The sequence below is a fragment of the Sciurus carolinensis genome, chromosome 5 (genome assembly GCF_902686445.1).
Source record: "Sciurus carolinensis chromosome 5, mSciCar1.2, whole genome shotgun sequence".
Classification (NCBI taxonomy): domain Eukaryota; kingdom Metazoa; phylum Chordata; class Mammalia; order Rodentia; family Sciuridae; genus Sciurus; species Sciurus carolinensis.
The window spans coordinates 2,365,565-2,390,439 of NC_062217.1; the positions used below are offsets into that span (position 1 = coordinate 2,365,565).

The window sequence follows — 24,875 nt, forward strand, 5'->3', positions numbered from 1 at the left end:
CCAGGCCAACAGGCCATCACTGTGTGACCACCACGGTCATGAGAGAACTGGGGGACTGACCTGCAGCCTGCAGCAAGCCGCGGAGCAGCTGCGACTTCTCAGGGAGATCTCCTCTTTCCCAACAGGGTATAGTCTCAAGAACAAACAGAGGCTGCATGAGAGCATGCTGACGTCCATTTACCACAAGAAAGACTAAGCCTGGCCTGAGGAACAAGACCCCCGGAGCTAAGCGCCCCGCCCTGGGCAAAGATGAAGCAGAATCAAAACCATTCCACGTCAGGAAAATGCTTTGAAGGACACCAAATAAAATTAACACGTTTAAACACTAAGCCATGTTAATATGTTTTTTTTTTTTTCTTGGTCCTTAAACAAACGAACAAAAAGGAACTGGAAATATATCTTAGTGTGCAAAATAATATCATCTGAAGCAGCTGTGGTTAACAGGATAAGCCTGAAGATGCAGCACCAGAGCCCACCGTCAGCGCTCTCCAGAGAAACCCACACCCACAAGATGGGGCTCCAGATTCCAGGTAACCTGGGGCTGTGGCCACTGCGGTGAAGTTGCCAGGCAGAGCTGGTCCCACTGGGGCGGCCTGAATACCCTGCAGGGTGCAGGCAGTGGGCAGGTGGACACGGGCCTGCCACGCAGTCACTGACTCTGGTGGTCCTGGGGTGGCTGGGGTGGGGGGTTTGAGGGACTGCATCCTCTGGGCAGGAGCTCTGCAGAGCCCCCAGGGATGTCCCTGTCTCCCTGCACCAATGACAGACCCTCAGTAACTTTCATAATGTCCCTGTCTCCCTGTACCAATGACAGACCCTCAGTAACTTACATAAGATCTAGTTCTTCAGTCGTAAGGGCCATGTTCAGGGGCAAAGGCCTCAATGAGTAGCTGTACCATGGGACTTGTGCTGTGCTTCATAAGCAGCTTAAAGAGATTCTCAAAGGTGGTTTGCATGACCAGAAAAGTGGCAAAGCATTAAAATTGATAGCTCAATCCCTAAAGATGCAACTTTACTATACACTGAGTTTTACTTTATTCATTGAACATTCAGTTAACAAATTCTGAGCATCTGCTGTGAACTTGAGGCTGCCTGTGGCACATGGGACCTCTCCTCAAGGGGGCCGAACAAACCCACCTTGGCTACACGTTCCAATCTGCCAAGTAAGCAGATGAGCAGTGGTGAGGGGCAGGAAAAAGCTTTGATTATCCTGGTCATGCCAGAAAGAACAGATTCAGGGGGACAGTGACCAAAGACCTGCCTCCAAGGTTGTATGCTGGTGCTATTATTAGATCTTCACTTTGAAAAGGTTCCCCAGCTGCCAGGGGCAGTGGAGTGGCTACTCCATCCATTTTAGCAGGAGACAGATCAGCAAGGGAAGAACAGAAAAGGAGGGAAGTGGACAGACTGAGATGTACTTGGACCTAGAGCCAGCAGGGCTAGCAGCTGGACTGTGTGTGGGAGGAGAGAGTGTCGACCCCCAGGGCTGGACTCCAGCCACAGAACAGAGACACTGGTGTCAGTTACAGGGCTGGGGAACACTATGTATGCACAGGATGGGTGACAGGTGCTGCTCGAGTGGCCCAAGAATTTCACTGGGGCACAAGTGGAGATGCCTCTAAGAGACCCAAATGGAGATACTAGAGATCCTAGCTCAGCCTTGGGCTGTAACAGTCTAGGGCTGGAGGGGACAGGGTTCCAGGGCTAAAGACATCGATCGAGGATCGCCAACACACAGCCTGGGGGGTAGAAATACAAGGCATTCCTGGGAAGAAAATACAGAAAACCACCATGTATCTGGGTGTCAGCCATGTGGTCCTTGAGCTTTTCAGAGGTCAAACGAGATGGCTCATCTGTCACAGAAGTCAAAGCAAGAGCTCGTGGCCAACCTTCTGCTCCTGGGAGACAGAGAACTGACCGTCCAGTTTGGCAGACATGAAGGTCTGTGATAAATCTGACTGGAGCTATTTTCTGGGAACGCTTGTGGCTGAGGGCAAGCACAAAGGGCCTGGGGAGGGACAGGAGCAAGGACCATGCCTGTTTCTCCCATGAAGGAAGCAGAGAGATGGACGGTGGCAGACAAGGGTGTGAGGCAAAGGGGGTTTGCGGTGACTTTGAGGTGTAGAACTGCTGTGGGTGAGTGTCCTCAGCAGGGCAACAGCAATGACGTGAGTGAGCACCCTCCCTACTGGACCTTTGGGTTTCCTTCAGGTGAAGGGCCTGCCAATAGCCATTGAGCATTTCTTCCATTATCCATCTATTTTTTATATATACTGAATACAAATCCTTTACTTTTTAAATGACTTGCAAACAATTTTCCTTGTTTCAGTAGCTTGTCTCTCACTTTCTGGTAACTTTTGTCAAAATGAAGTTTTTAATTACAGTCAAATATGTCCTTTTTTTTCTTTAATGGCTGTGTTTTATGTGTCTTGTTAGGAAATCCTTTGCTGCTGTCATAACACGTTCTGCTATTTTCTCCTCAATCTTTTGCAATCTTGCTTTTTATTTAAGTGTAATCCATGGGGAACAGATTTTTCAGTGGGGTGTGAGGTGGAGCCTTAATTCACCTCTTTTCTTGCCCACTGCTCTGGGAGGCCAGCTGGGGGTGAAGCTGGGTGGGGTGCCAAGGCGACTGGGACTTGGACAGTGAGCTTTCTGAGTTTTTCTCTGTAGAGCAGCATGTCCTTGCCAGCGTACTCGAACTTCAAGTCAAGAGATCAAAGTTACAAGCTGCTGTCTGCTGTGCTTTGGAGAACTAAGAGGAAAGGGCTGTCCCACATCGTGGGTGAGGGGGCCTGGGAGCGAGGTCAGAAGGCTGCACCCAGCAGGGATGACATCCCAGTGCCACTGGAACAAGAAGCAGGGCAAGAGGAACTGAGTGGGCACCAGGGACATGCTCAGCAGCTGCCATGCACCCCAAGTGTTACCAGACCCTGACAACCAAATCCCCTGGAGGCCCTAAGTTGGAGAAAAACAACACTATCTAAAAGTAATACCTAAAATCAGAAAGAATTGGTAACTGAGATTTCTAAATATTGCCAGTGGGAGTACAAATTAATAAAGGTACTTTGGATAATTATTAGTAACTTACATCTTTATAATCTAGAAATCCCTCTCACACCTGCAATCCTTTTCTCATCTGACCTTGAACATTGACCCTTTAACCTGGAGAAGGTAATTATTATCTTCTTAAATAAAGGTGGGAACAAAGCCAGAGAGGTCACAAAACTCCCTCCAGCAGAGAAGGCCTGCACATTCCTTCCAAATATGCCAACCCAGTCCTCTGAAACAGAAAGGAAGAAGGGCTGGCATGATGAGAAATTGTCCTGGCAGCCATCCCCTGTGCCTCTCCCTTGCCAGAAGGCAGGGCTGCCTTCTTTGGCCTCTGCCCCATTTCAACTGCTTCCCTAAATGCCCATCAGCTACTTAGAGATTACTCTGGAGTTTGAAAGGACCAGGAAGGGTGGTGGAAGGTTCTAGAAGACAGTCAAGAATTTGTCTTCCTGCTAAAGACCACATCATAGCACAAGCACTGGCTCAGTGAACATGCTGTTAGGTTATGACAGGCAAGGGTTGTTTTAATTTCACTGAATTTCTGTCCTAGAATGAGACTTAGGATTCCTTTACCTCACGTCATGAAGAGTCCTGGCAGGTCAGTGCTCATGTCCAGGGTCTTGTTATATAGCAAATACAACAGAGATACTTTCAGGAAGGCAAGGAAGATGTGAATCCCTTTGATGGCACCTGGGACCTGACCAGCTAGTGGAGGGTCAACAACCTCTACCCGAAAGCTGGGCATCCCCATCTGAGCCTCTGGGTAGCAACTGGGGACTTTCGGCTTCTGTGGGGACCATGTCCACACCCCTCTCAGGTGGACCCCAAGACACATTTTAATAGTAGCAATGACTAGCCAGGGACTTCCCTATGGCAATGACTAGGAGAAACTAGAACCAGCTGAAAACATTTTTAATGACTGCATGGTGGCCAAGTTAAAAGTCAGGGCATCAGGACCTTACCTGTCCCACCCTCACCCAGAGCCTTCCCAGGAGAGGCCCCCGCTGACTTCCTTCCTGAAGGCACCTGCTCTGCTCAGCCTGCTGCTTCTCCTCTTTTTGTCAGTACCTGCTATGGTGTGCATGCCAAAGCCCATGTGTTGAACACCTGGTCCCCAGGGTGGCATCCCAGGAGGGGATGGAAGCTTTGGGGTAAGGGTTGGTGGGAGGTCCTTAGGTCACTGGGGGTGTGCCCTCGAAGGGGACTGCAGAGCCCAGTCTCTGTCTCCTGGCTCATGACATAACCATTTTTCCACCCCACACTCCTATGATGTGCCACCCTCACATGGGTCCCCCCAACCATGAGCTGTGCCCCACAGACTGATCCCTCACACAATGCAATCCTTTATGGAAAAATACAATTCCAATTTTAAAGGAGGAGGCTTGTTTTTGTTTTTAATACATTGAATGTTGAGTCTTGTTTTCTTCTGTGTATTTGGATTCTTTCTTCGAACAGCGGTTTATTTATTTCTGGTTGCTTAATCAAATTAAACAAAGGACATTGGTTATAAAGCTATTTTCTTCTTGCTTTTTAGAAACAAGAGCTCTAAGAGAAATCTATGATTGCTAATTTTGGGGTAAACACTAATCAGGGCTCAGGAAAGCTTCCAGTGAGATAAGAAGGTCTCTAAAGAACATGATAATAAAGGAAATGCAGAGGGGAGCTGGTCATTTCCTGTATCTCTGATCCTTTGGAGAGGATCTAAACAGTGACCCTGGTTGTAAAGGAGTGTACTCACAAAACATATGAGGAAACCCATCTGCATAATGGGCAACCTATTCTGCACATTCTCCTGCTTGTAGGAACAGGGCGACTCTCCATTGTATCCATGCTGGAGAAGAAAATAACAGTCCAAACCTCTCTGTTGAGTCCTCCAAGCTCTTTCTTTGGGATCAGTAAATAAGTACCCTTGGGGAATTTGAAGTCCTGGAGTTGAACAGTAATAATTATAAGATTTAGGCAAAACTTGGGAGAACCATCCACTGGAACATTAGTATTTGAGAGTACTGATTGGATACAAGGTATCCACGATCTCCATAAGGCAGATCTTGAGGATCCACCATCAAATATATGTAGGCTTATTTCAGTAGAGCTATATAAATTTGTATACACTCCAAACAGTCATAAGAAAACCGAAATTTTAATTGAAGAAGTAGCCTATCATTATCATTATAACATACATGATTTGGTCAGGTCTTAATATTGTCTATGCAAAATAAATCCAAGGTTAAAAGAGCAAAACCTAGTGGTGTGTTAGAAACTAGACCTGGACCTGATTTCGAGCTCTGCCACAGACAAGCAGTTTGTCTTTAGGCAAATTCCTGTTTATCTGTCTCAGATTCATCATTCCTGGAATGTAGGGTACAGAAGAGCAATGCCTGCCTCTCTTTATCATAAATGGGAAGGCAGGCTTATGTCCTTTTGAAAACTGGGGCACTTAAGGAGCCAGGAAGTCATTATGAGAGGATATTAAAGAGATAACTATGATTATAGTTATGTGCAAAGAAAATTGAACTGTAGAGTGAACAAAGCTGAGAAGAGTTTACAGTCTATTTCTACCCTTCTGGTCCAAAAAATAAAAAATGTTGCTTAAACTTAAAATGTTCTTGCTTGCCTCACCTGATAGATTATGGAGCAAGAAACGTTTAACTAAGGAAGCACAGCCACCTACTCATGCAACAAACATTTGTTGAGTATATGGTGAATGAAACAGACCTAGAGAAACCAGCCGGGTTCGGTTTCCAGGGAGGCGTTCCCAATAAACAGGCAGAGACGAGGCACCTGCCCGCCCCTGTGGGTTTTCAAGGCGCTCGCCGCAGGCGCCCGATAAACAGTACCGGGAAGAGCCCCGAGGCCGCGGAAGCACTGCCTCTCGTGCGCTCCGACACCTGAGCCCCAGAGCCCGCGGAGCCTCCAGAGGGCTTCTACAGCCCTGCGCGCCGAGCCGCTCCCGGGAGGCCGACCGCCACTCTCCGGTGGGGCGGCGCGGGGAGGCCCGCCGCAGGCCCCGCCCCCGCCCCGTAGTCCCAGGTGTCGCCCAGTCCCGGCCGCGGCAGGCCCCGCCCCGCCGCAGGCCCCGCCCCGCCGCAGGCCCCGCCTTCCTTCAGTGCGCGCTCAGCTCGGCAGCCGGTGGGTCGCGGTGGCGGCGCTGCTCTTGCTCCTTTGTGCTCCGGCGGCGGCGGCTTCGCGGGCTCTCACTGGAGCGTCCTCTCGCCCGCCAACCCCGCGCTCTCCAGCGACGGACCATGGCGGCGGCGGGAGCAGGCGCGGGCGTGGAGGCGGGCTTCTCCAGCGAGGAGCTGCTGTCACTTCGCTTCCCGCTGCACCGCGCCTGCCGCGACGGGGACCTGGCCGCGCTGTGCTCGTTGCTGCAGCAGACGCCACGCGCCCACTTGACCGCCGAGGACTCCTTCTACGGCTGGACGCCAGTGCACTGGGCCGCGCACTTCGGCAAGGTGGGCACGGGCACTTTAAGGCGCCATTTTCCGCGGCTTTCCCTTGGGGGCCCGGGAAGGGCGGGGGCGCGGGGCGTGCCGGGAGCGCGGGGCGGAAGCGGGGTCGGTGGCGCTGCGCCCCTAGGGGTCCAGGGCGCATGTGCGGCGGCGCGCGGGTTGGGAGCCTGGGGGCCGCGGGGCGTGTCGGGAGCGCCGGGCGGAAGCGGGGTGGGCGCCGCGAGGGCCCAGGGCGCATGTGCGGCGGCGCGTCTGGCTGCCTGGGTTTCAAACCCTCGGGCTCCCAAGGCGGCTCCCGCCAGACCCTGGCCGAGGCGATGGCGGCGCCCGCGGCGCCCCGTCGCTTCGGCGGGAGCTTTGTCCAGGGACTGTTTTTGGAGCGGACTGCGCTGCGGTGGTGCGAGCTTCGCGGAGTCCTGTGGCGCCGGGCGCGGGTGGGCAGGGGCGGCGGCTGTCCCGAGGGTCCGCTGAGTCGCCGGTGCTGCAGAGACGGCGGCACTTAACAGTTAGAGGGAGCGGCGCCGCCCCAGCCGTGCGGTCCGCGGCCGTTCCTCGGAGACGCGTCTCACCCGGAGTCGGTGAGCGAATTGGAGGGCGGGTCCCCGAGTGCAGGGGCGCGGGGCCGGGGCGGGAGGCGCCCTGCTGGGCCTGGCACGGGTGCCGGGGCCGCGCGACGAGGTGGGGGACCCGGTGCCTGCCGGGGACCTGGGACCTCGCCGTCCGCTCTTCTCCGGGACGGCGCCTGACCTCAGCCCGGAGCGGGCACGCCGGGCCGCGAGCCTCCCTCCAGAGCGCTCCTGCTAGGGATTGTCTTCGCACCGAGCTTTGGGAAGCTCTCGGTGTTTTTCCTGTCCCCCGATTCAGGGAGCAGGTCTTCTTGCAGGCAGGAGCCACCTTTTCTCTTTTAAGGTTTTCTGCCGGTTCCATCCTGCCTACCCTGCGGCGGCCCAGGACTGTGACAGTCTGCAGTCTGTGGAATGCTGGCTCCTTCCTTTCACGCAGTGGTCTTTTGGAGTACTTATTTACCAACCCAAGGCCGTCCCAGTTACATTTGAGGACAATAGCCCTAATGACTTAAAATATTTCATGCAGTGTGTATTTTAGCACGATTTTAAAAACGAACGAGATTTTTTTTAAAAGGTCTTTATTCGTATAGAGGAAGTGGCATATTTGCTTTGGAGACTAGTTCTAATTGTCCCAGAGGCAGGTACTTTATTTCCACACTCTAATTGGTGACCGTAGGGATAAGGATAAGGAAGGAATCTTGGGAAGCCTCGTCTGGTGTCCAGGCTCCCACCTGTGAGCAGCAGCTCTTAGGGCAGGAGTTAGGCCAGACTCAGAGCTTCCCCAGGCTTTTTATCAGTGGTTACCTCCTTTTATACCGTTTCCGGCATGTGTCCTTAGAATGTGCCCAAGGCACCCAAGTTACCTTATGAGGCGTATTTGTTTCCTGGAGTACTAAACATTAAAAATATCTAATTATACCATGCTTTTTACAAGGTACCATATTTTAAAATACTTTACAGAATTCCACACCCGGTTTTTAACAGGCTTAGTTTAAACTAATGTTAAAGATTAACCACTTCACTTTTATTGGGTATGACACCTGTTCATTTTATTGCTAGTTGATACTGATTTTTCACTCAGTAATAAGGCACTGCTCAATCTGCCTTCACTCCCAGTTTTACATTTGTTTAAAAACACCACATTTTAAATCTTTGTACTTTGAACTGAGTTCAGCTCACAGGCCTACAACTTGGCTACCGTGGAACATCTGCTGTTTGTTCTCTGTGTGAGGTCTGTCTTCTAGTCATTATTGTAGTGGGGATTAAACCCAGGGGAGCTTTACCACTGAGCTCCATCCCTTCTTTTTTTTTTTAATTTTGAGACAGATCTCTCTTGAGTTATTGAGACTGGCCTTCAACTTGCAGTCTTCCTGCCTCCACCTCCCAAGTCACTGGGATCACAGGGAGTGCCAGTGTCTGGTGGTCGTCCTCTCAACAGGGGAGTAGTTGCATCCAGGATAACTGCCTCACTAGCTTGGTTGTGGTCCATGAGTAGAAAATGGGTTCCTCCACAGCATTGGAGAACATGTGATCCAGTCAAAAAAACTGCTGGGCACGTGGTGGACTCTGGATAAATGTGTTGAATGTGAGGCTAGCATAGTATTTAGACTTGGCTGCAAATCCTTGTCTTAACTTGCCAGTCTTCCTGTTATCCACCTGTTGGGTGTAGAGCTCAGCCATGTTGCCTGTTTTGCATGCTTTCCATACACAGATTTTAAAGACTAAAAATAAAACTGGTTAAGTAGCACACCCCTGTAATCCCAGCTACCCAGGAAGCTGAGGCAGGAGGATTGCAAGTTCGAGGCCAGCCTGGGCAACTTAAGAGTCTCAAATAAAAAACAAAAAAGAGCTGGGGGTGCGCAGTACAGTTGCGCACAGTGGAGAAGTCTTTCACCATAGAGAGTATACTATGGCTACATGAATTTTTGTAACTTACCAAGCACTGTGACTTTATTATTGTCTGGAATGGTATATGTCGAAGTCTTGATAGAGTGATGCATTCTGATCTTTTCTAATTTGAGCTTTTTTCTTTTGTAGGGAAATAAAAATATTTTTAATATTTTGCATTCTTTCTATTTCTGTTAGCTTTTTTAAAAGGATGAGGAAAATGTCTTCTAAATACCTTTTTAAATTTGCATGGTGTTAGGAAGAAATTAATATGTTCTTATACACACACAAAAAAAAGGTAACAAAAATGCCACTTGTCACTATGTGTTAATTATATTGTGTGGTATTTCCTATTATACCGACATGTCTGTTTTCATATCCCCTTCTGCTGTGTGCAAAGTTGGAGTGCTTAATGCAGTTGGTGAGAGCTGGCGCCACACTGAATGTGTCCACTACACGCTTTGCCCAGACCCCGGCCCACATTGCCGCTTTTGGAGGACATCCCCAGTGCCTAGTCTGGCTGATACAAGCAGGAGCCAATATTAACAAACCGGTAAGAATGTGGGGGTTGAGTCTGCTTTTCTAGTTCTAAGTACTCCCAGGATATTGTTTTAAATTGAGGCCTTGATTAGAGTTTGAAGTGTCTACCTGAGGGCAGATTGGAATCCGTTCCTTTAGTTATTGTGGATAGTAGACCCTTTCCAGAAGCTTGAACTCTGTGTTCTTAGAGTGCTTTTGCCTATTGTGTGATTTACCAGATCATCTGCTGCCATCAGAGTAATTAGCCCAAGGTCACAGCTAGTAATTGATGGTGCTGGCCTCCAGCCCAGGTTTCCGGTTTCCCGCTGCCTAGGCTTCACTTCACAGTTACTAAAAACATGTCTGTGCTAGCAAAAGGAGTGGCCTAGTTCAGCTTCAAGGTGAGTTTATGTTGCTTCAGATACACATTTGGGATGATGACTGGGTGCAGAAAAGTCACTGTCATTTACTGAGTGGGAAGAATAAGTGATTCCAGCCTTTTGTATTTAAGTATGAGCCAATAAAATTTTTTAATAAGTGTGCAGATTGGAATGTGAGTGTTCCTGGAGTTTACTGGTTGTTTCAGTAGTTTTCCACCTAATAATGAAAGCCCTGTTGTATGCTAGGCAGCTCTTCTTTCCTCCCTCTTGCTTTTCTCTGTCTTTCCTAAGATAGCTTCCTTGATGATAACAGGTACGAAGTAGAAGTAGTCCCCTTCCTGACGATGGCGCAGCTGCTCACCCTAAGTGCCGCGGTTGAGGAAGGGTGTTTTAGCCATGGTTGGAAACATGGATAAGTGGGAAAGGAGTGTGCAGGACATAATTGGGCAGTTTGTTCTCTCTTAGAGATTTGTAGGAAAGACCCTGTGAGGAGAGTCTTGCATGGTGTTAGGAAGAAATTAATTTGTTCTTATACATACACAAAAAAAGGTAACAAAAATGTCACTTGTCACTATGTGGTAATTATATTGTGTGGTATTTCCTATTATACCGATGGGATTGTTCCTGTCTTTGTGCTGGGCTTGGTACGCACACCTGTGTGCTTGTCACACTCCCTCCCCTTCCTTTCCTCTGCACTCATACATGCCTTTGTTGCTGCTGTGTTACTTTTCTTCCTGGGAATTATCTTCCATGCTGGGCATCAGCATACTGCTCATTTACCTCAGGTCCTGCACCCTGGACTCCCTTTCTGCAAGTGGAAAGGGCACTGTGACCTGGGAAAAGTCACTTAGACTGTGGCTCAATCTATCAGTAGAATGTGGATAATGATTCCATGAGTGGCAGTAATTAGTATTTGGATATAGAATGGAATTTGAGTATACAACGTTCTGTATTTGAATGTCCTTTAAATTGTTATATGACATTTAATTTAGAGAGGTCTAAGGAAATTGCCTGTATTGATTTGCGGGCCTTTTTGAATCTAGAAGCCCCCTTTTCATCTAGTGTGGTAGGGCAGGACTCAGCTGATCAGGGTGGCTGAGGGCGTGCTCTTGTGCCTGCAGCATCCTCTCAGGGGCCCCCAGGCAGCACCTCTTCTGCGCTCTGCTTCCCAGGGTAAGACCACCTGATCTTCTCTCTTGGCAGCTTCCATTATTGAAAGACACGCTTGGTCAGAGGTGCCCAGGTCCTCGCACACACCTGGAGTGCCCAGGGGCATTGTTAGGCACCTAGAGTCTCCTGGAGGGGCTACCAGGTTATTTTCGTCCCCTGAGGTGTAGAGCTGTGGTCTGGATCTCAGGCATGCATTGCTCCTAACCTGTGGTGCCTGGACTCCCACCTCTCTTGTGACGGGGACTTTGTAGCCCTGAGGTCACAGTAGCCCTTTGGCAGCTCCCAGTGCACCACCGGCTTTTCTTGAGGTATAGTTTTTCTTGTTCTCTGAAAACGTGTGTGTGTGTAAGTTTTTGAGCCTGGCGTACCATTTCTTCTGTTAACCTTTTGCATGTAAGCTGTTGACAGTTTGACGTCTGTTTTCCTCAGGTGTCACACAGACCTCCTTGGCCATCTGTCAGGTGAGCTGAGAGGTGGTAGAAAGCTGGTGTGCTGTCTGCAGTCCTGCTGTTGTGCTTCCCCAAAGAGGAAGTGAAGCTGGCTTTCATGTGGTGTATTTTTAGTGCTCCTTTTGACTAGCTTTTCTTGGTGTTTAAAAGCAAGCTCTAGTTTCTAGTATCTAGATTAGAAATCAGAGTTTCCTTTGTTAAAAATCAAGGTGCCCTGCTGCCCTTGGAATTTCTGGCACCTCTACCTACTTCTTTCTCGCAGTGTGCTGTGGTTCTAGACTCACATTGCACACTTAGGTATTTTGAGATGTGATTGGTCTGAACTAGAGACTCACTGTTCACATGGCCTTTTGCTCTTAGTATCTTCTCTTGGCTGCAGATGCCATTAAATAATGTTTGCTCTGCCCTCCAATATTGTTCTTGTGTAACAAACCAGGGGCTGGATAGTTCTGCTGGATAGTTTTCAGTGCCTTCCTTAATATCTGTTAATATCCTACTATCTTTTTGAAATAGAATAGCAAACTCTTGAGGTTTTTCATCTTGCTTGTAGTTTTCTTGGCAATAATTTTGTCTAGTTTTTATTTGTACCACTTCTCTCCTTTCCCCTTCTCTTTGGAAGAGTTCACTTTTTTGAATAGCCTCATAGTTACTGTTTTTCTTTTTTCAAAAATAGAAAAATTTTTGTTTTTTAGGGCTTTAGATGTCTATATATTCTGTTTAGAGCCTTTTGGACCCTGGTTCAAATACATGTACACACTCTTCAGTCTGCTGTTGAGTCTTTCATGTTCCGTTTTCTGCAAAGTAATGCCCACGTTTGTTTTTACTTGGGTGGACTTCACCTCACTGTCCTCTGGGCAAGTTGGTGTGCCTTGGGAAGGAGCTCAGTGGCCACGGGGTTTATGCATGAACTGCTTTCCCAGTGCTGCACCTCATGCCCAGTTGCTCACTCCTCTTTATCTCTTGGTGATGTCGTAGGCAAGTGTGGTAGCTGCAGCTCCAGTGACCTTGAAGTGGGTTGATTGAAGAACTCTGGCTGCTTTACCCTCAGGATTTCCTGGACAAAAAATTTTCTTAATTTTCCTAACAGAAGTGATGACTCCTTGGTTGCTTGAATCTTACTGCTTCTTTGTTACTTGCCTGGTAACCTGTGAACAGGTGTAAAGAGTTTCATCCCTTTTTGGTTGACTGCTTTAGATCCACAGTGTTTTCCCTGAGTCTGCTTGCTTCTGCCTCTCTTCCCCTTTTTTGCCTTCTGTAACCACTCTGCTAAAACAGAGGTTTTTTTAGACTGCAGGGCTTGTCTGACCTGTGTCTGTGTCTGACCCTTGTGGTATTCTTCTCTTTGCCTGACTCTTTGACCTCAAACCATCTTTTCTAAAATATGGTTCCAATTCAAGAAAAAATTCAGGGTGGATACACTGTTGGTTTGACTCAGGTCAACACCGTGGTGGCTTTAGAGGAACATGAGTAGTTTGGACTGCAAGTTAGCTAATAATATGTGCTTTCTTGGCCTTATTTGCTGTTATGTGAATTTTTTTACTTGTCCTAAGATAATTATTGGGGGTTTATGTGTGCACATCAGTGCCAAGATCCAGGATAGAAAGATTTGTGAATCCCCATTGAGAGCATTCATGCTATCCCTACTGAAGAGACCCCAAGATTTCTGGATATTGACCTCTAGCTAAATGCTTTGGAGAACATGCCCCCTTCTCTGGTCTTTGTCTTCTCTTCACCTAGATGCTCCTTTGTATTCTGCTTCAAATTATGCTCAGCTTGTTTATATCAGAGATGAACAAGAAGACCTCTGGTCTGTGCTAATTGTTCTCTTTAAAATGTGGGTGGCATTGGATCTGAGTGTGTGTGTTGTGTTTCAGGACTGTGAGGGGGAGACTCCCGTTCACAAGGCAGCCCGCTCCGGGAGCCTCGAGTGCATCAGTGCCCTGGTGGCGAACGGGGCTCGTACCGAGTAAGTGCCTTCAATTATCCTCCCAAGCTTGAGATGTAGTCAAGGTGCTGTATTCAAACCACAGTATTTAGAGCAAGCAAAAGCCCTAGAATCTTTTTTTTTAATTAGTCATGCAGTTTTGTTTTTTAGATCAGTGGGTGTTAGCAAGATTGTAAATTGAGTTGACTACTGACTAGCAGCAGGAGCTTAGTTCCATGGCAGCTCCAATTCTTGTCATGAGAGAGTGAATTAAGAAGGAACAGTCAATGAATGAATTTCAGAGTTGACACTGTTGACTTCGCCTCTAACTAGATGTCTTTCTGTGGCGGGTCTTCACTTTCCTTTGCCAGGTTTTAATATCAGAACCAAGGGCTTGGATTGAATTAGAATTTCCTTGCAGGCCTCTTTGACTTATGGGCTTTTCTAAATTTTGAGTTCCTCATCTTAGCAGATGTGAGAACATTATGTGCTGGAGGCTATCGGTAGTCTCAGTATTTAGCCCATTATGATTTAATGATTTATGACTCCTTGTAAAGTGGGACTCATGTACATTAAACACCTCAGACTTGATGTGAGCCTTTGATGCCGGTGGCATTGTTTTTGAAATCCTGGGTGTTGCCCCGTTTATATCAGCTAGCTTATTTATCATCACTAGAACAGTTTTTAAGTGTGTTATTTCTGAAATGTGATCTTGTTTGCAAATCATTAGCTAGCCTTAGCTAGCCATGGCATTATACATTTATTTAGGTATTAAATTCATTTGTCTTAACTTTCTCTTAAAGATTCATTTTATAAAATTTTTCTTCTACAGTTCACAGCATTAACAGTGGATCCAGTTTTTCACCCTTAAATATTGAGTGTAAGCTATAGAGTTGTAATGTCCTAAATAATGGATACCAGCTTTTTTGTTTTACCTCAAGTGTTATGAATAACCATAAAAATAGAAATCACTTAATTTTAATTGGAAATGTGAAGATCTAGACTTTGGGAGAAGTAAACCCCACAAAAGTTTAACCCTTTGGTTTCCATTTCATTGTTTTGACTCTGTATTCTAGTAGATGCTGAACATAAAACCTGGGCAGCAAAGCCATACAGGTCAACATAAAGCATGTTTCTGTGCTGGAGGCTGTCTACAGTCTCAGTGACTTGGCTTCTGTTTCATTAAGTGTTGGCAAGATTTGCCATTAGTTTGGCTTGAATCCTTTACTTAATGTGGCAAATTAATGTTGCAAATATGGCCTGTATCAACTGCTACATTGCAGGGAACCCTTATAACTTAATATGTAGTCATAATTTAAGGTGATATAAAAAGTTGGTAATATTAATATATATTATATAATTTTAAAACATTGAGATGATTCTCAGTGAATTGTTTTAAAGTTACAGATGAAGTTTTATTAGTTGTGTTTAGATTCAAAATTCAGATCTTTAAAAATAACTTTGATTTTGAAATACAGAGTCATCATTGCTTTATTTATTGAAATAATGGATAATTAAAAGTTGATTTTTTTTATTAATGACATTTTTCTAAACAATACTCTAATTGGTCCTAAGCATTTTATTACAAAGATGTTTTATTCGTTTTAATGGATAGCTTAATCCTTCAAGCCAATAAATATCTATCATTATGTCCTTTTTTTCTTTCTTTCTTTTTTTAAGTAGGTGTCTTTTTAAAAATGAGCATCTTTTATTTACAATTCTGTCCTTGGTTACAGGACCCTCAAGTGTCTCTTTTCCACCAGGTGTGGCTGAGCATGGCCTCGCGTGCCAGTCTTTCCCATCTCAGTATAAGATCCACCCCCTCAAGACCCTGCATTATGGTGACTTCCCTGGACTGGTCTTTCAAATTTTTTTAGAAGAAATATTTAGCCTGAGCTACCTAGCCAAAAGCGATTCCTAAAATTCTTAGTCTTTGGCCTGGAGATAGAACACAAGTAATCGTTATTTATTGCAATTGTATACGTGGTTATTTAGTTTTAACATCTAAATAAAATGTCAGTTTTGCCAATAAGCTAAATCAAAAATTGCTTATTTACCTGTTGTGCACATTTTTATAGTTTGCCCCATTTAGTCATACCAACATACAACAGTTAAATCCCACAAATAATGATGCTTAGGTCCACTTTATTTGTTCCCTATAATGCACTCGAATGGTCAAGTGTAATCCTAGCAAATAATAATTTTTTTCTTTTAATTAAAGGCAAAAGATTAATTTTTTTCCAGTTTAAAACCAGTAGATTGTTAATTCTTTCTTTTACATTTCATAATGTTTAGACGATAGTGTAAATTTTTCCTTCTGTGAGTAGATCAAAAGCTTCCTTATACCAGTGTTTTTAAGTGAATAATTTGCTCAGTTCCTGCTCTGCTTTACTGTATCTGCTGCACTGAAGTGGCCGAAGTCTAAATGTGCTCTTTCGGTCACCGGGTAGCTGCTGCAGGCAGTGTGCTAAGTGTCTGGAGTGGTTTGTTACAACTGCCTTGTTAATGTAGGTTGCAACTCTAAGATAAGGCATTTCAGCTCCTGTGCATCGTGTTAAATTTTCTAGCACCACACGTGAGTATGTTAACGGACTTTTGTTTTCTTCTCTTAATTTAAAACTTGAGTTTTGGTGCCAAGTTATCTTTTCCAAATGAACTTCTCTTTTGGGCATAGGTGATAGTTACTATTATTTGCTGTTATTTACATCTGAAAATTAAAGCACACAGAGTCAAGACTCAGTTCTGTGAACAGACTACACATTTATATACTTTAAAGGGCCTAAATCTGGGTCTGAGTGTTTAAATTGGGATCTTCCTCTTGCTAGGGAATGGGGGTTCGCTGCAGCAGTGTCTGCCACAGCCTCACACTTGGTGTTTTTGATTGGAAGGAGGACATGTACTAACACAGCTGCCACCCACTTTTTTCCTTGGGATGAGAGAATAGGAGCTCAAGATGAAGTCAACATGATTTTGGAGAGAGACTTAAGCTTTGCTTTTTGCTAATAAGAGGACCTTACATTAATGCTGTAAATAGCAGGCTTACTGTCAGTATTTTGGCTACAATTTTGTCTTCATTTTCTTGAGAGGGAAAGGAGAATGTTTCCATTTCATCCAGATGTTAATCTGGCTTTTCTTCACTCCTCTGAGCAGGAGTGAAGAGGGCTTAGCTGGATGTGAGGGACACCAGAATTACCTGAGCCTCAGATGTGCTTACAGGTCTGTTTTTAATCCCACACTTCATGAAGAGGCTGGTGCTCAGCTGCAGTCTCATGCCCTTTCTAGGAGAGGATATCCTTAGAAGCCATTTAGTCTGTAGCATCTAGATCAAGTGGGTTATATTTTATCAACCTCATTATTTTGAGCTTGGGAGGCACCTCACTGTGAAAGCTCTAACCTGAGATAAGCAAGGCTCACTGTAGAGCAAGCATTCTTTTCTTGCCTAATTTAGAAAATTGGCACAGATGTCTGTAATAATAAGTCCAAAATGAGATGTCAACAGATTTTTTTTTTTTTAATGCTAAACTTCTAGAAATTCTTAATTAAAATGGAACTGACTTACTGTGGTTCAAAATCAGTGGCCATTTAAGTCTGTGGTTTCTAATTCATTTGCTTGCTTGTTTGTCCTTCAGGATAATAGTCCAGTTGAGGCATTGTCAGAATCACCACGGAACCAGCCTTCAGAGGCTTGTGCTCTGCTGCCCTCGCGTCCCAGCCCTTGCCCCTCCTCTGATTGCAGGACAGCTTATCTAACACTCTGTCTCCTGCTCTTCCCTTTGCAGCAGTGCTGCGGGTAGGGGTGGGAGTGGGGGGTCCCTTCTGAAGGTCCTAATGTAGGTCCCCTGCCAGGCAGGAGCAGATGTAGTCCGACTGTTCCCAGGTCATTGACCAATTTAGTTTAGAATTTTGATTATGTGTTAACAGCTTGAAAAATACACATATTTCAGTATTTGTTAAAACACCGTTTTTACAGGTAATGGTTCCATGTTGAGCCAAGAATATTCTGATGTTTCTCCCTTGCTGAGTTATAGTGGGAGCATGTTTCATACTTAGCATGCTCCTGAATGATGTACTTATATTTTAATGTATGCAGAATTGATTGTGGCTCAATTACAGCTTAAAACTGTCCTCAGTAATGTTGAACTTGAAATGAAAACTTGGCACCAAATTTATTCAGGTAGAAACTTTTTTAAAAAATAGTTTCTTCCTGTTGTTAACTAAAGATATGTTTATAAGAAAGTCTTCCTAATTATGTAAATTTGGATACCAAAGGGTTAAAAATACACATGTATTCTTTTTACTGAAGAAATTCTAGATGTTTGCTGATGTTTTATCTGTACAAATGGACATTTAGTAATGTTTTTTATCTTTTTTTTAATGATTCCATTTATTTGCTTATTTCCATCTAGGAATAGTTACTAATGTATTTGCGATACAGCATACCAAATTTTAAAGTAACCAGAATCGTGAGTTGATGGTTTTTAGTCCGTACTCTTAACTTTTGTTGAAATATCGACATACTTAAATTGGCTTCATGCTGAAAATCACGAGAGGGAACTTGACAGGCAGTGTTTGGGAGCAGCCACTCGGCAGCAGGGTGGTCACGGCCGGTGGGGTAGCTCAGCAACTGCTTCTGCACCCCATGCGTGTATGTATTTTTAATCAAATGTTGCCTGCAATGTGATCCCTTCTTATGTAAGTTTCCTGTGTATGCACCATTGCCCGTTTTAAGTCACACAGAAGATTCTGAATCTGTAAAAACTACACGTGTCAATGTTTTACAGCTACGTAATTCGAATTGACTTGATTTTTTCAAGTAATCCTAGAAAGGGGGAGCATTCCATATAGAAACTGCTGAAACTGCCACAGGTGCTTCTCCGAAAACCTTACGGTTGTGGCATTGAATGCTCAGTATCGCTTCCTTTCTGCACACGAGGCGTACTGTTGAGGTATTTGTTGCGGTGATTGGTTTTAATGCTAATCTAGGAATTCAGATATAGACTCTTTAGATTTGCATGCTTTGCTTACCCTAATTTATGATATCTACCTTTTTACTTGTAAACTAACAATAGCTAAATTGAGATCAGAAATTTAACAGAAATATTATTTATATAAAAATTGTGGTTATCTTTATTGTCACATGGCATTAACAAAAAGAACACACCCTGAAGGTGATGTGACACCTTGGGTTCTAAAAATTGTGTTTCAGGTATTTCCTGATCTTTGATTTTTCAAAGTTAACAACAACAACAAAAAAATCAACTTTTCATCAGAGTGGCTTCTCTGCTGGTGTTGTGGCACTGTAAGTGGAAAATTAAAAGCCTAAAGTCACTTGGGAGGAATTCTTAGGTATAATAAATTTTAATGCTCCATTCAAAATATTTTGACAGAAAGTAGAAGCACTTGTGTTTTAATTTCCATAAAGCTAGTGGCAGTTTGATTTATTTTGCCAGTTGGTTGGCAGGACACTTAACTGAAGTGGAGGTCATTCTTCCACGGGCTGTGCTGGTATTCCATGCTGAAAGGCTAGCAGGAAGTGTTGGAGAAGATGGGCGTCCGTCCAGAGACTGCTCTGATGGTCTTCGTGAATGGTACAGGAGCTGGAAGTGACAGGTAGGAGCAGCCGTCACGGTGCCCATAAGAAATCACAGCACATTTAGAATATCAACAGAAGAATCTGCTCCTGCTAACCTCCTTTTAAACAAAATCAGTGTTTAAACTTGAACAAAATTATAATTAGTTTGAACATCAAGATTATTGTTTTAAAAAATCTCTGCCCTGTTTCAAAAATTTCTCCAGTGGATGTTAGGAGCAGCGAGAGTGGACAAGGGCTTTAGAATGACCTTCTAGAACGCTTGTTGTTTGTCAGACATGGACAGAGATGAACTAGCTCAGGCGCAACCTGCATGCCCAGGCACCTCAAGGGTGTGAAATTCTGAATTTCAGTCTGAAAATACCAAGTGTGCAGTTTTTTCTCCAGCATAGTTTTCATCAGAATATAGTTTTTGAAGCCAGGTATTGTGGTACACACCTGTAACCCCAGCAGGCGGGGAGACTGAGCCAGGAGGATCGCTGCCTCGAAAGTTCAAAGCCAGCCTCAGCAACTTACCAAGACCCTGTCTCAAAAAGGCCTGGTGATGTGGCTCAGTAGTAAAGTGCCCTTAGATTCAGTCCCCGATACAGAAAATAAATATATAAAATATGCAGTTTTTGAGAGTGTTTTTAACATGTTCCTCCAGATAGTTTAAGTTTCCTGTGAGAAGAATGTGTGTGATACTGCAGTCCAGATCAGCTTTGTTCTTACTGATTTGCACTTGGTGTCGGGGGCCATTAGCTAGTCCTGAACACACTCAGCGAATGCCAGTGGCCCATAGATGGAAGGTAGACTGCTGATAATGTAGACCCCAAGCGGAAGGAGTGAGTGGTTTAGTGAGTGAGTGGTTTAGTTTAGGTGCCCACCTCCCAGGAACTTCAGCAAACTAAAACTACTAGATTTAATAACCTACTTAAACTTGGAAACTAAATAGAGTATGAGGGTTTAATGAATTTGATGCATTTTAACCAGAATCACTTTTCAACTATTAAAATACCACAATTGAAATAAATATTGCTTAACAAATAGTGAAGCATGGTGAAAACAGAGTTTTAAGACCGAAGCCTTTTTTTTTTTTTTTTTTTTTTTTTTTAAATAAAAGTGTTTTGGGGGCTAGGGGCGTGGCTCAGTGACAGAGAACTTGCCTGGCATGCTTGACACCTTGAGTTCAATCCCCAGCACTGCAAACCATTTTAAAAGCTAGTATTTTGAGAATTATGCAATCTAGTGATTATTTATTCTAATGTTGACTTAGAGACCCACATATAACTCAGACCTGAAGGTGGCTCTCCCTCGTGCACGTCGGCGCTTGCCTGACTTTGCTGTGCAGGGGACAGCAGGGCGTGTCAGGGGACGTGGAGCAGTTGGTTTAACTTGAAACCTTTTTCTTGGTTTTTAAGATTTTGTGACAGGTTTGGCAACTTTTTAAAATATGGTTTTTGAGTTGAATATTGTGTGGAAATCCATTATTGAGAGTAGAGGGATAGTTAACCAGTGTATTATTCAGCACATCTGGCTGGCTGTTTTTATATGGCCCGTAAACTAGGAGTGTTTTTTGCTTTTTTAGGTTGTTGAACAAAAATAAAGAGAATAGTAATATTTTGTAACATGACATATGAAATTCAGATTCAAATGCCCATAAAGGCTTATAGAACATAGCCTTGCTTCTTATCTGTGACTGCTTTCTGGCTACAAGAATTGAATAGTTGTTTCTGAGAGTGTGTGGCCTGCAGCTCCTAAAATATTTACTGTCTAGCCCTTTGTGGAGGAAGTGCCACCCTGGATCAGATGTTCCTAATGAGCATTTCTGTCGTGTACACCCTGAATGCAGAGAGTCACACAGAAAAGTTCCTGGTGTGGGCAGAGAGGAGTGGTGTGCCTGCATAGGGAGCATGTAGGCAGCCAGTGGACGTGAGCAGCAGAGGGGTGCCTGGCTTCTGTTGGCACTGGCTTCAGGCGGCACAGGTCCTACTCAGGAAGAGTGCAGACACTGCTAAGTTCAACTGTTACAGTTAGTCGCTGGTGACAGAAGACACCGTCGTCAGGTCTTACGCAGTCCCTAGAAACAGCGGGAGGATACTGCTGTTCCCATTCCTGATGATGCCAACAGGTAGTGCCACCTAACCAGTAGGCAGAATCAGTCTCTCTTCTGTTACTGTGTCCTAGATGCTGTTTGTGCAGTACACTTTTCTACAATTTTTTTTTAAATCTCCCTTTCATGTTGTTGTCAGAACCCTGAATTGTGTGGGAAGCCGTTAGAAGCTCAGTTGACTGGTGGTTGTGCTTACTGGTGTGGCCCTCAACATGGGCATGTAGTATGAGGTGGCTGTAACCCTCACTTTGAGATCTTCCTTTAAACTTAGGAAGATACTGCCTGCAGCCACCTGGAAGGTGTTGACTGGCCTCAGGAGTGTGGTAAGCTAGTGTTGCCTGGGTGCACGCGGTGCCCCGACTACAGTGGGGTCTGGAGTTGCTGGTGGTCTCCGTGTTGCTGTACCCTGCCTGTCTTAATTTTCTCCACTGAATGGGCCTTTATGATTGTGAATGCCACTTAAAAGTGGATTGCTGTTCTTTCCCATTCTGATCCACTAAAAGGTGCTGCTGTTCACTGTTGGCTGTGCTGTTCGTGCTTAATATTTTTCCTGTATGGAATAGCAGCTTCTTGTTTCTTTACTCTGGTTTGGGGATTTTGGAGAGTGAGGCCATTGATCATCTACAGAAACCATCCTTTTGTAAACTTCATGTTCTGCCTTACCTTCAGATTTCTAAGAATTTGCAAGTCTCACATAGCGGTTTATATTTCTTGACAGAGTAGACCTGCCTGGATCTTCTCTGGTGTCCTCTGAAAATGCAGCCTGCAGCTGATGAGGATCACCAGCCGTGCAGCTGGCAGCGTTCGTGATGCTGCACGAGGCTTCAGCCGCAAGCGGCATTGGTCTTGCCTGTGTGGTCAGTGTGACACACCCTGCCCACTCTGTTGTTTTTATTTTCATTTTATTCATATTTCAAAGTTTAAATGCTAGGATGAATATTTATCAGGATTCACAGCTACAAGGTCCTAGGTCAAATAAAAATGTTAGTTTAAGTTCCCAATAGTCCTGAATACTGTTACCTTCGTTTTTTAAGAGAATTTTGTTCATTTCTGGGATTCTTAAGTCTTGTCTCTTTGTATCCTATTAAATTGGACTTGGCCCTTCTTTCTGAATACATACTGCATTATTTTTTTATACCTCATGGTTTAAAAAGTAGACATGTTCAGTGACTGTCCAGAAACATAGATTTTTACTTCTGAAGCTGGAGCTTTGTGTGGTTGGAAATTTGAATACAAGGCTGTACTTGACCTTGAAAATAAGAATGTTTGTCTCTTAGTCTGTAGTTTCCTTTTTTGGATTTTTTTTCTCCTTTGTTATCTTCCCGATCGCCCTGACGACCTGCTTCAGGACTTTGGACTGGTCACTTCAGTGGTACAGCCGAGGTGATTGTGTTGCCAGGTCTCTTACTGAACATGCAGCATGGCCAGCTGCAGTCACGATGCCCCTTCGCTGTCGAGGACTTCTTTGTTTGAGTTTACCCACCTGCAGCCAGGAAGATGTTTGCTTCTTTGCAGAGTATTTCACAGAGCCATGTGCACTCTTGTCTTCCAGGGAGCTTTAACACGGAGTTGCTTTTGTGCCCCTTTAGATTCAGTGTCCAAAGGTTTACACAGTCAGCCGCTTCTCTCGTGTCTTATTCAGAGTCTCCACTTTAATCCCACCAGCACTTCATACTCTGAGTCTTAGTGACTACAGAAGACAGGAGACCTTTACCTTTTAGTGTCATCTGCCAAGCGAGATGTTGGTGCTTTTGAATGGTAGGACTAGTCTCAGAATGAGTTCCTTGGATACCATGCAGTCTTTTCACAGGACACATCCACTCAGATGCTGTAGACATGCCAATGTAGGACTTGTGCAAGTTTGCTTAGGCTCCCCCAAAACAAAACTTTTGGGGATATTGAGTCTGGTGGCAATTTATTTTAATGTCAGGGCATTCTTCTAAACTTCCACTTACAGTGTCACATACCAGCATAAAATCTGGCTTGTTGCTGAACTGGGACTGTTTTTAGGAAGCCAGTTGGTATGAATGCCATGGACAATTTCAGTACATGTTTGTTTGTTATGATTTTACAAAAGCTAAAGGATGGGTTATTACAATTAAGTGCAGATAATGTGTAGAATTCAGTTTCAGGTTGAGTCTGAAGTTAGCATAAGTTTAGATTCTTCAGACTAATAAAACATTTTGAAAAGTATAATTATAATTTTTTTTAAAAGTTTAGTATATTGATTTTTTAAAAAATCATTATCTCCCAAATCTTGCTTAGAAATCAAATGTGTATAAGAGAATTTAGTATGGAGTCAGCATAGTTAGCTACTGTAATGAGGATTTGCTGTAGATTTGCTGGCTTTTTCATGCCTCCTTCAGATAGTCAGTCAGCAGCAGGAGGAGGATGGGTTCGAGTGCTCCTGGTGTGAGTCAGTGTTCTGTGTTGTGCAGCTTGAGGAACGCCCGTGGCCTGACAGCAGCAGACATTGCACAGACCCAGGGTTTCCAGGAGTGCACCCGGTTTCTCTTGAACCTCCAGAACTGTCACCTGGACCGTTTCTGTCACAATGGTGCCTTGAGTGGGGGCCATGAGAACGGATTTCCCAGTCGCGTTAGTGTGGGAACAAATCGAAAGAGATGCTTAGAAGATTCGGAGTCCTTGGCAGTAAAGAAAGCCAGAACTGGAGGTGAGACCGTGTGGGGTGGGAAAGGCTGGGGCTTTCCTTTCCTAGCGAGCGTCTTACTGGCAGAGCACGCCTTGGAGAGAGGCACCTTCTGCATGGCGAGCTGTGCCTGGAGAGTCCTTGTGCAGAACTGTGTCTGCCACTGTGAAGAAGCATCACCTGACAAGGGCAGGATGTGGCAGGGGCCTGTTGCCAGCTCACCTGTAAGAGTGTCCCTGCAGCTTCTGAGCACCCTCCTTTAACTCTCGACAGGAATTAGGAAGATTTTGGTCATCTGTTATATCTGTTTAAAATATAACCATTAAAAGAAATCTGCCACCATACCTGATTTGTTTGCTTCTTGCAAAATGTTCCTGAACTTATCATAATTATAGATGATCTGTACATGAAACATCTTTCACATTCGGAAAGGTAACTTTACTGTCACCACTGCCACAGGGGATGTGACTTCAACTGGTCCTCATGCCCTGTGTGGTATGTGAGTTCCTTTCTTAGTTTGATGTCAAGTCTGAGGTAAGTTACTTAATTCTTCCCCATTTTTTAAGGATGGATTTGGAGTTTGCATAGCAGCCACTGATCACTCTTTAACTTGAAAAATCCTCCCTTTAGTAGAGAGTCTGTCTGTTTGCACATAAAGTGTCTTAGAGTGATGGCAGGCATCTGCAGAGAACCCGGTAGAAGGAGCCAGCGTGGAGGAACCTGCTGAAGTTTTGGACTTGGGTGGGACTTGCTGAGAATGATCCCAACATCCTGCTCTTTGGTCTTAAAAATGCTGACCACCAAATGTGTGCAAGGTTGTGCCTCAGAGGTGCAACTTCTGTGAACTTGGCTCGGGGCAAATAGTCCTCTTCTGGAGCTGTGCCTCATTTAGCAGAACAAATACTTTTGTTCTGTAAGATCAAAGAGATCTGTTGTGTGCTTCACAGCCGGCTAAGTCTCCTCACTGTGTACATTCTCATGATTCTGTAATGTTTATAGAAATGAATGTATGAACTTAAATAGTTTATCAAAATCAAGATTTCCATAAGTCTTGGGCCTGGTTTCTAGAAAGTATAAAAATCCCAAGCATAACATGAAGGGAGAACTGATAATGGGGGTTCTAGTGGCAAGGCATTATTTAG

General features: G+C 44.7%; 1 protein-coding gene across 2 annotated transcripts in view; it reads left to right on the forward strand.

The window, feature by feature from the left end:
• Positions 1–6,152: 6,152 nt before the first annotated feature.
• The window catches only part of Ankrd10 (ankyrin repeat domain 10), a 29,491-nt gene continuing 10,768 nt past the window's right edge, over positions 6,153–24,875 (forward strand). The window contains exons 1-4 of one of the 2 annotated variants that reach the window (XM_047552269.1): positions 6,153–6,509; positions 9,360–9,512; positions 13,352–13,443; positions 23,522–23,757. In XM_047552269.1, coding sequence (XP_047408225.1) covers positions 6,300–6,509; positions 9,360–9,512; positions 13,352–13,443; positions 23,522–23,757 — 691 coding nt within the window. In that variant the 5' untranslated portion in view covers positions 6,153–6,299. Of the gene's footprint in view, positions 6,510–6,752; positions 7,085–9,359; positions 9,513–13,351; positions 13,444–23,521; positions 23,758–24,875 lie in introns of those variants that run through there. The other variant, XM_047552270.1, reaches the window with a different exon arrangement.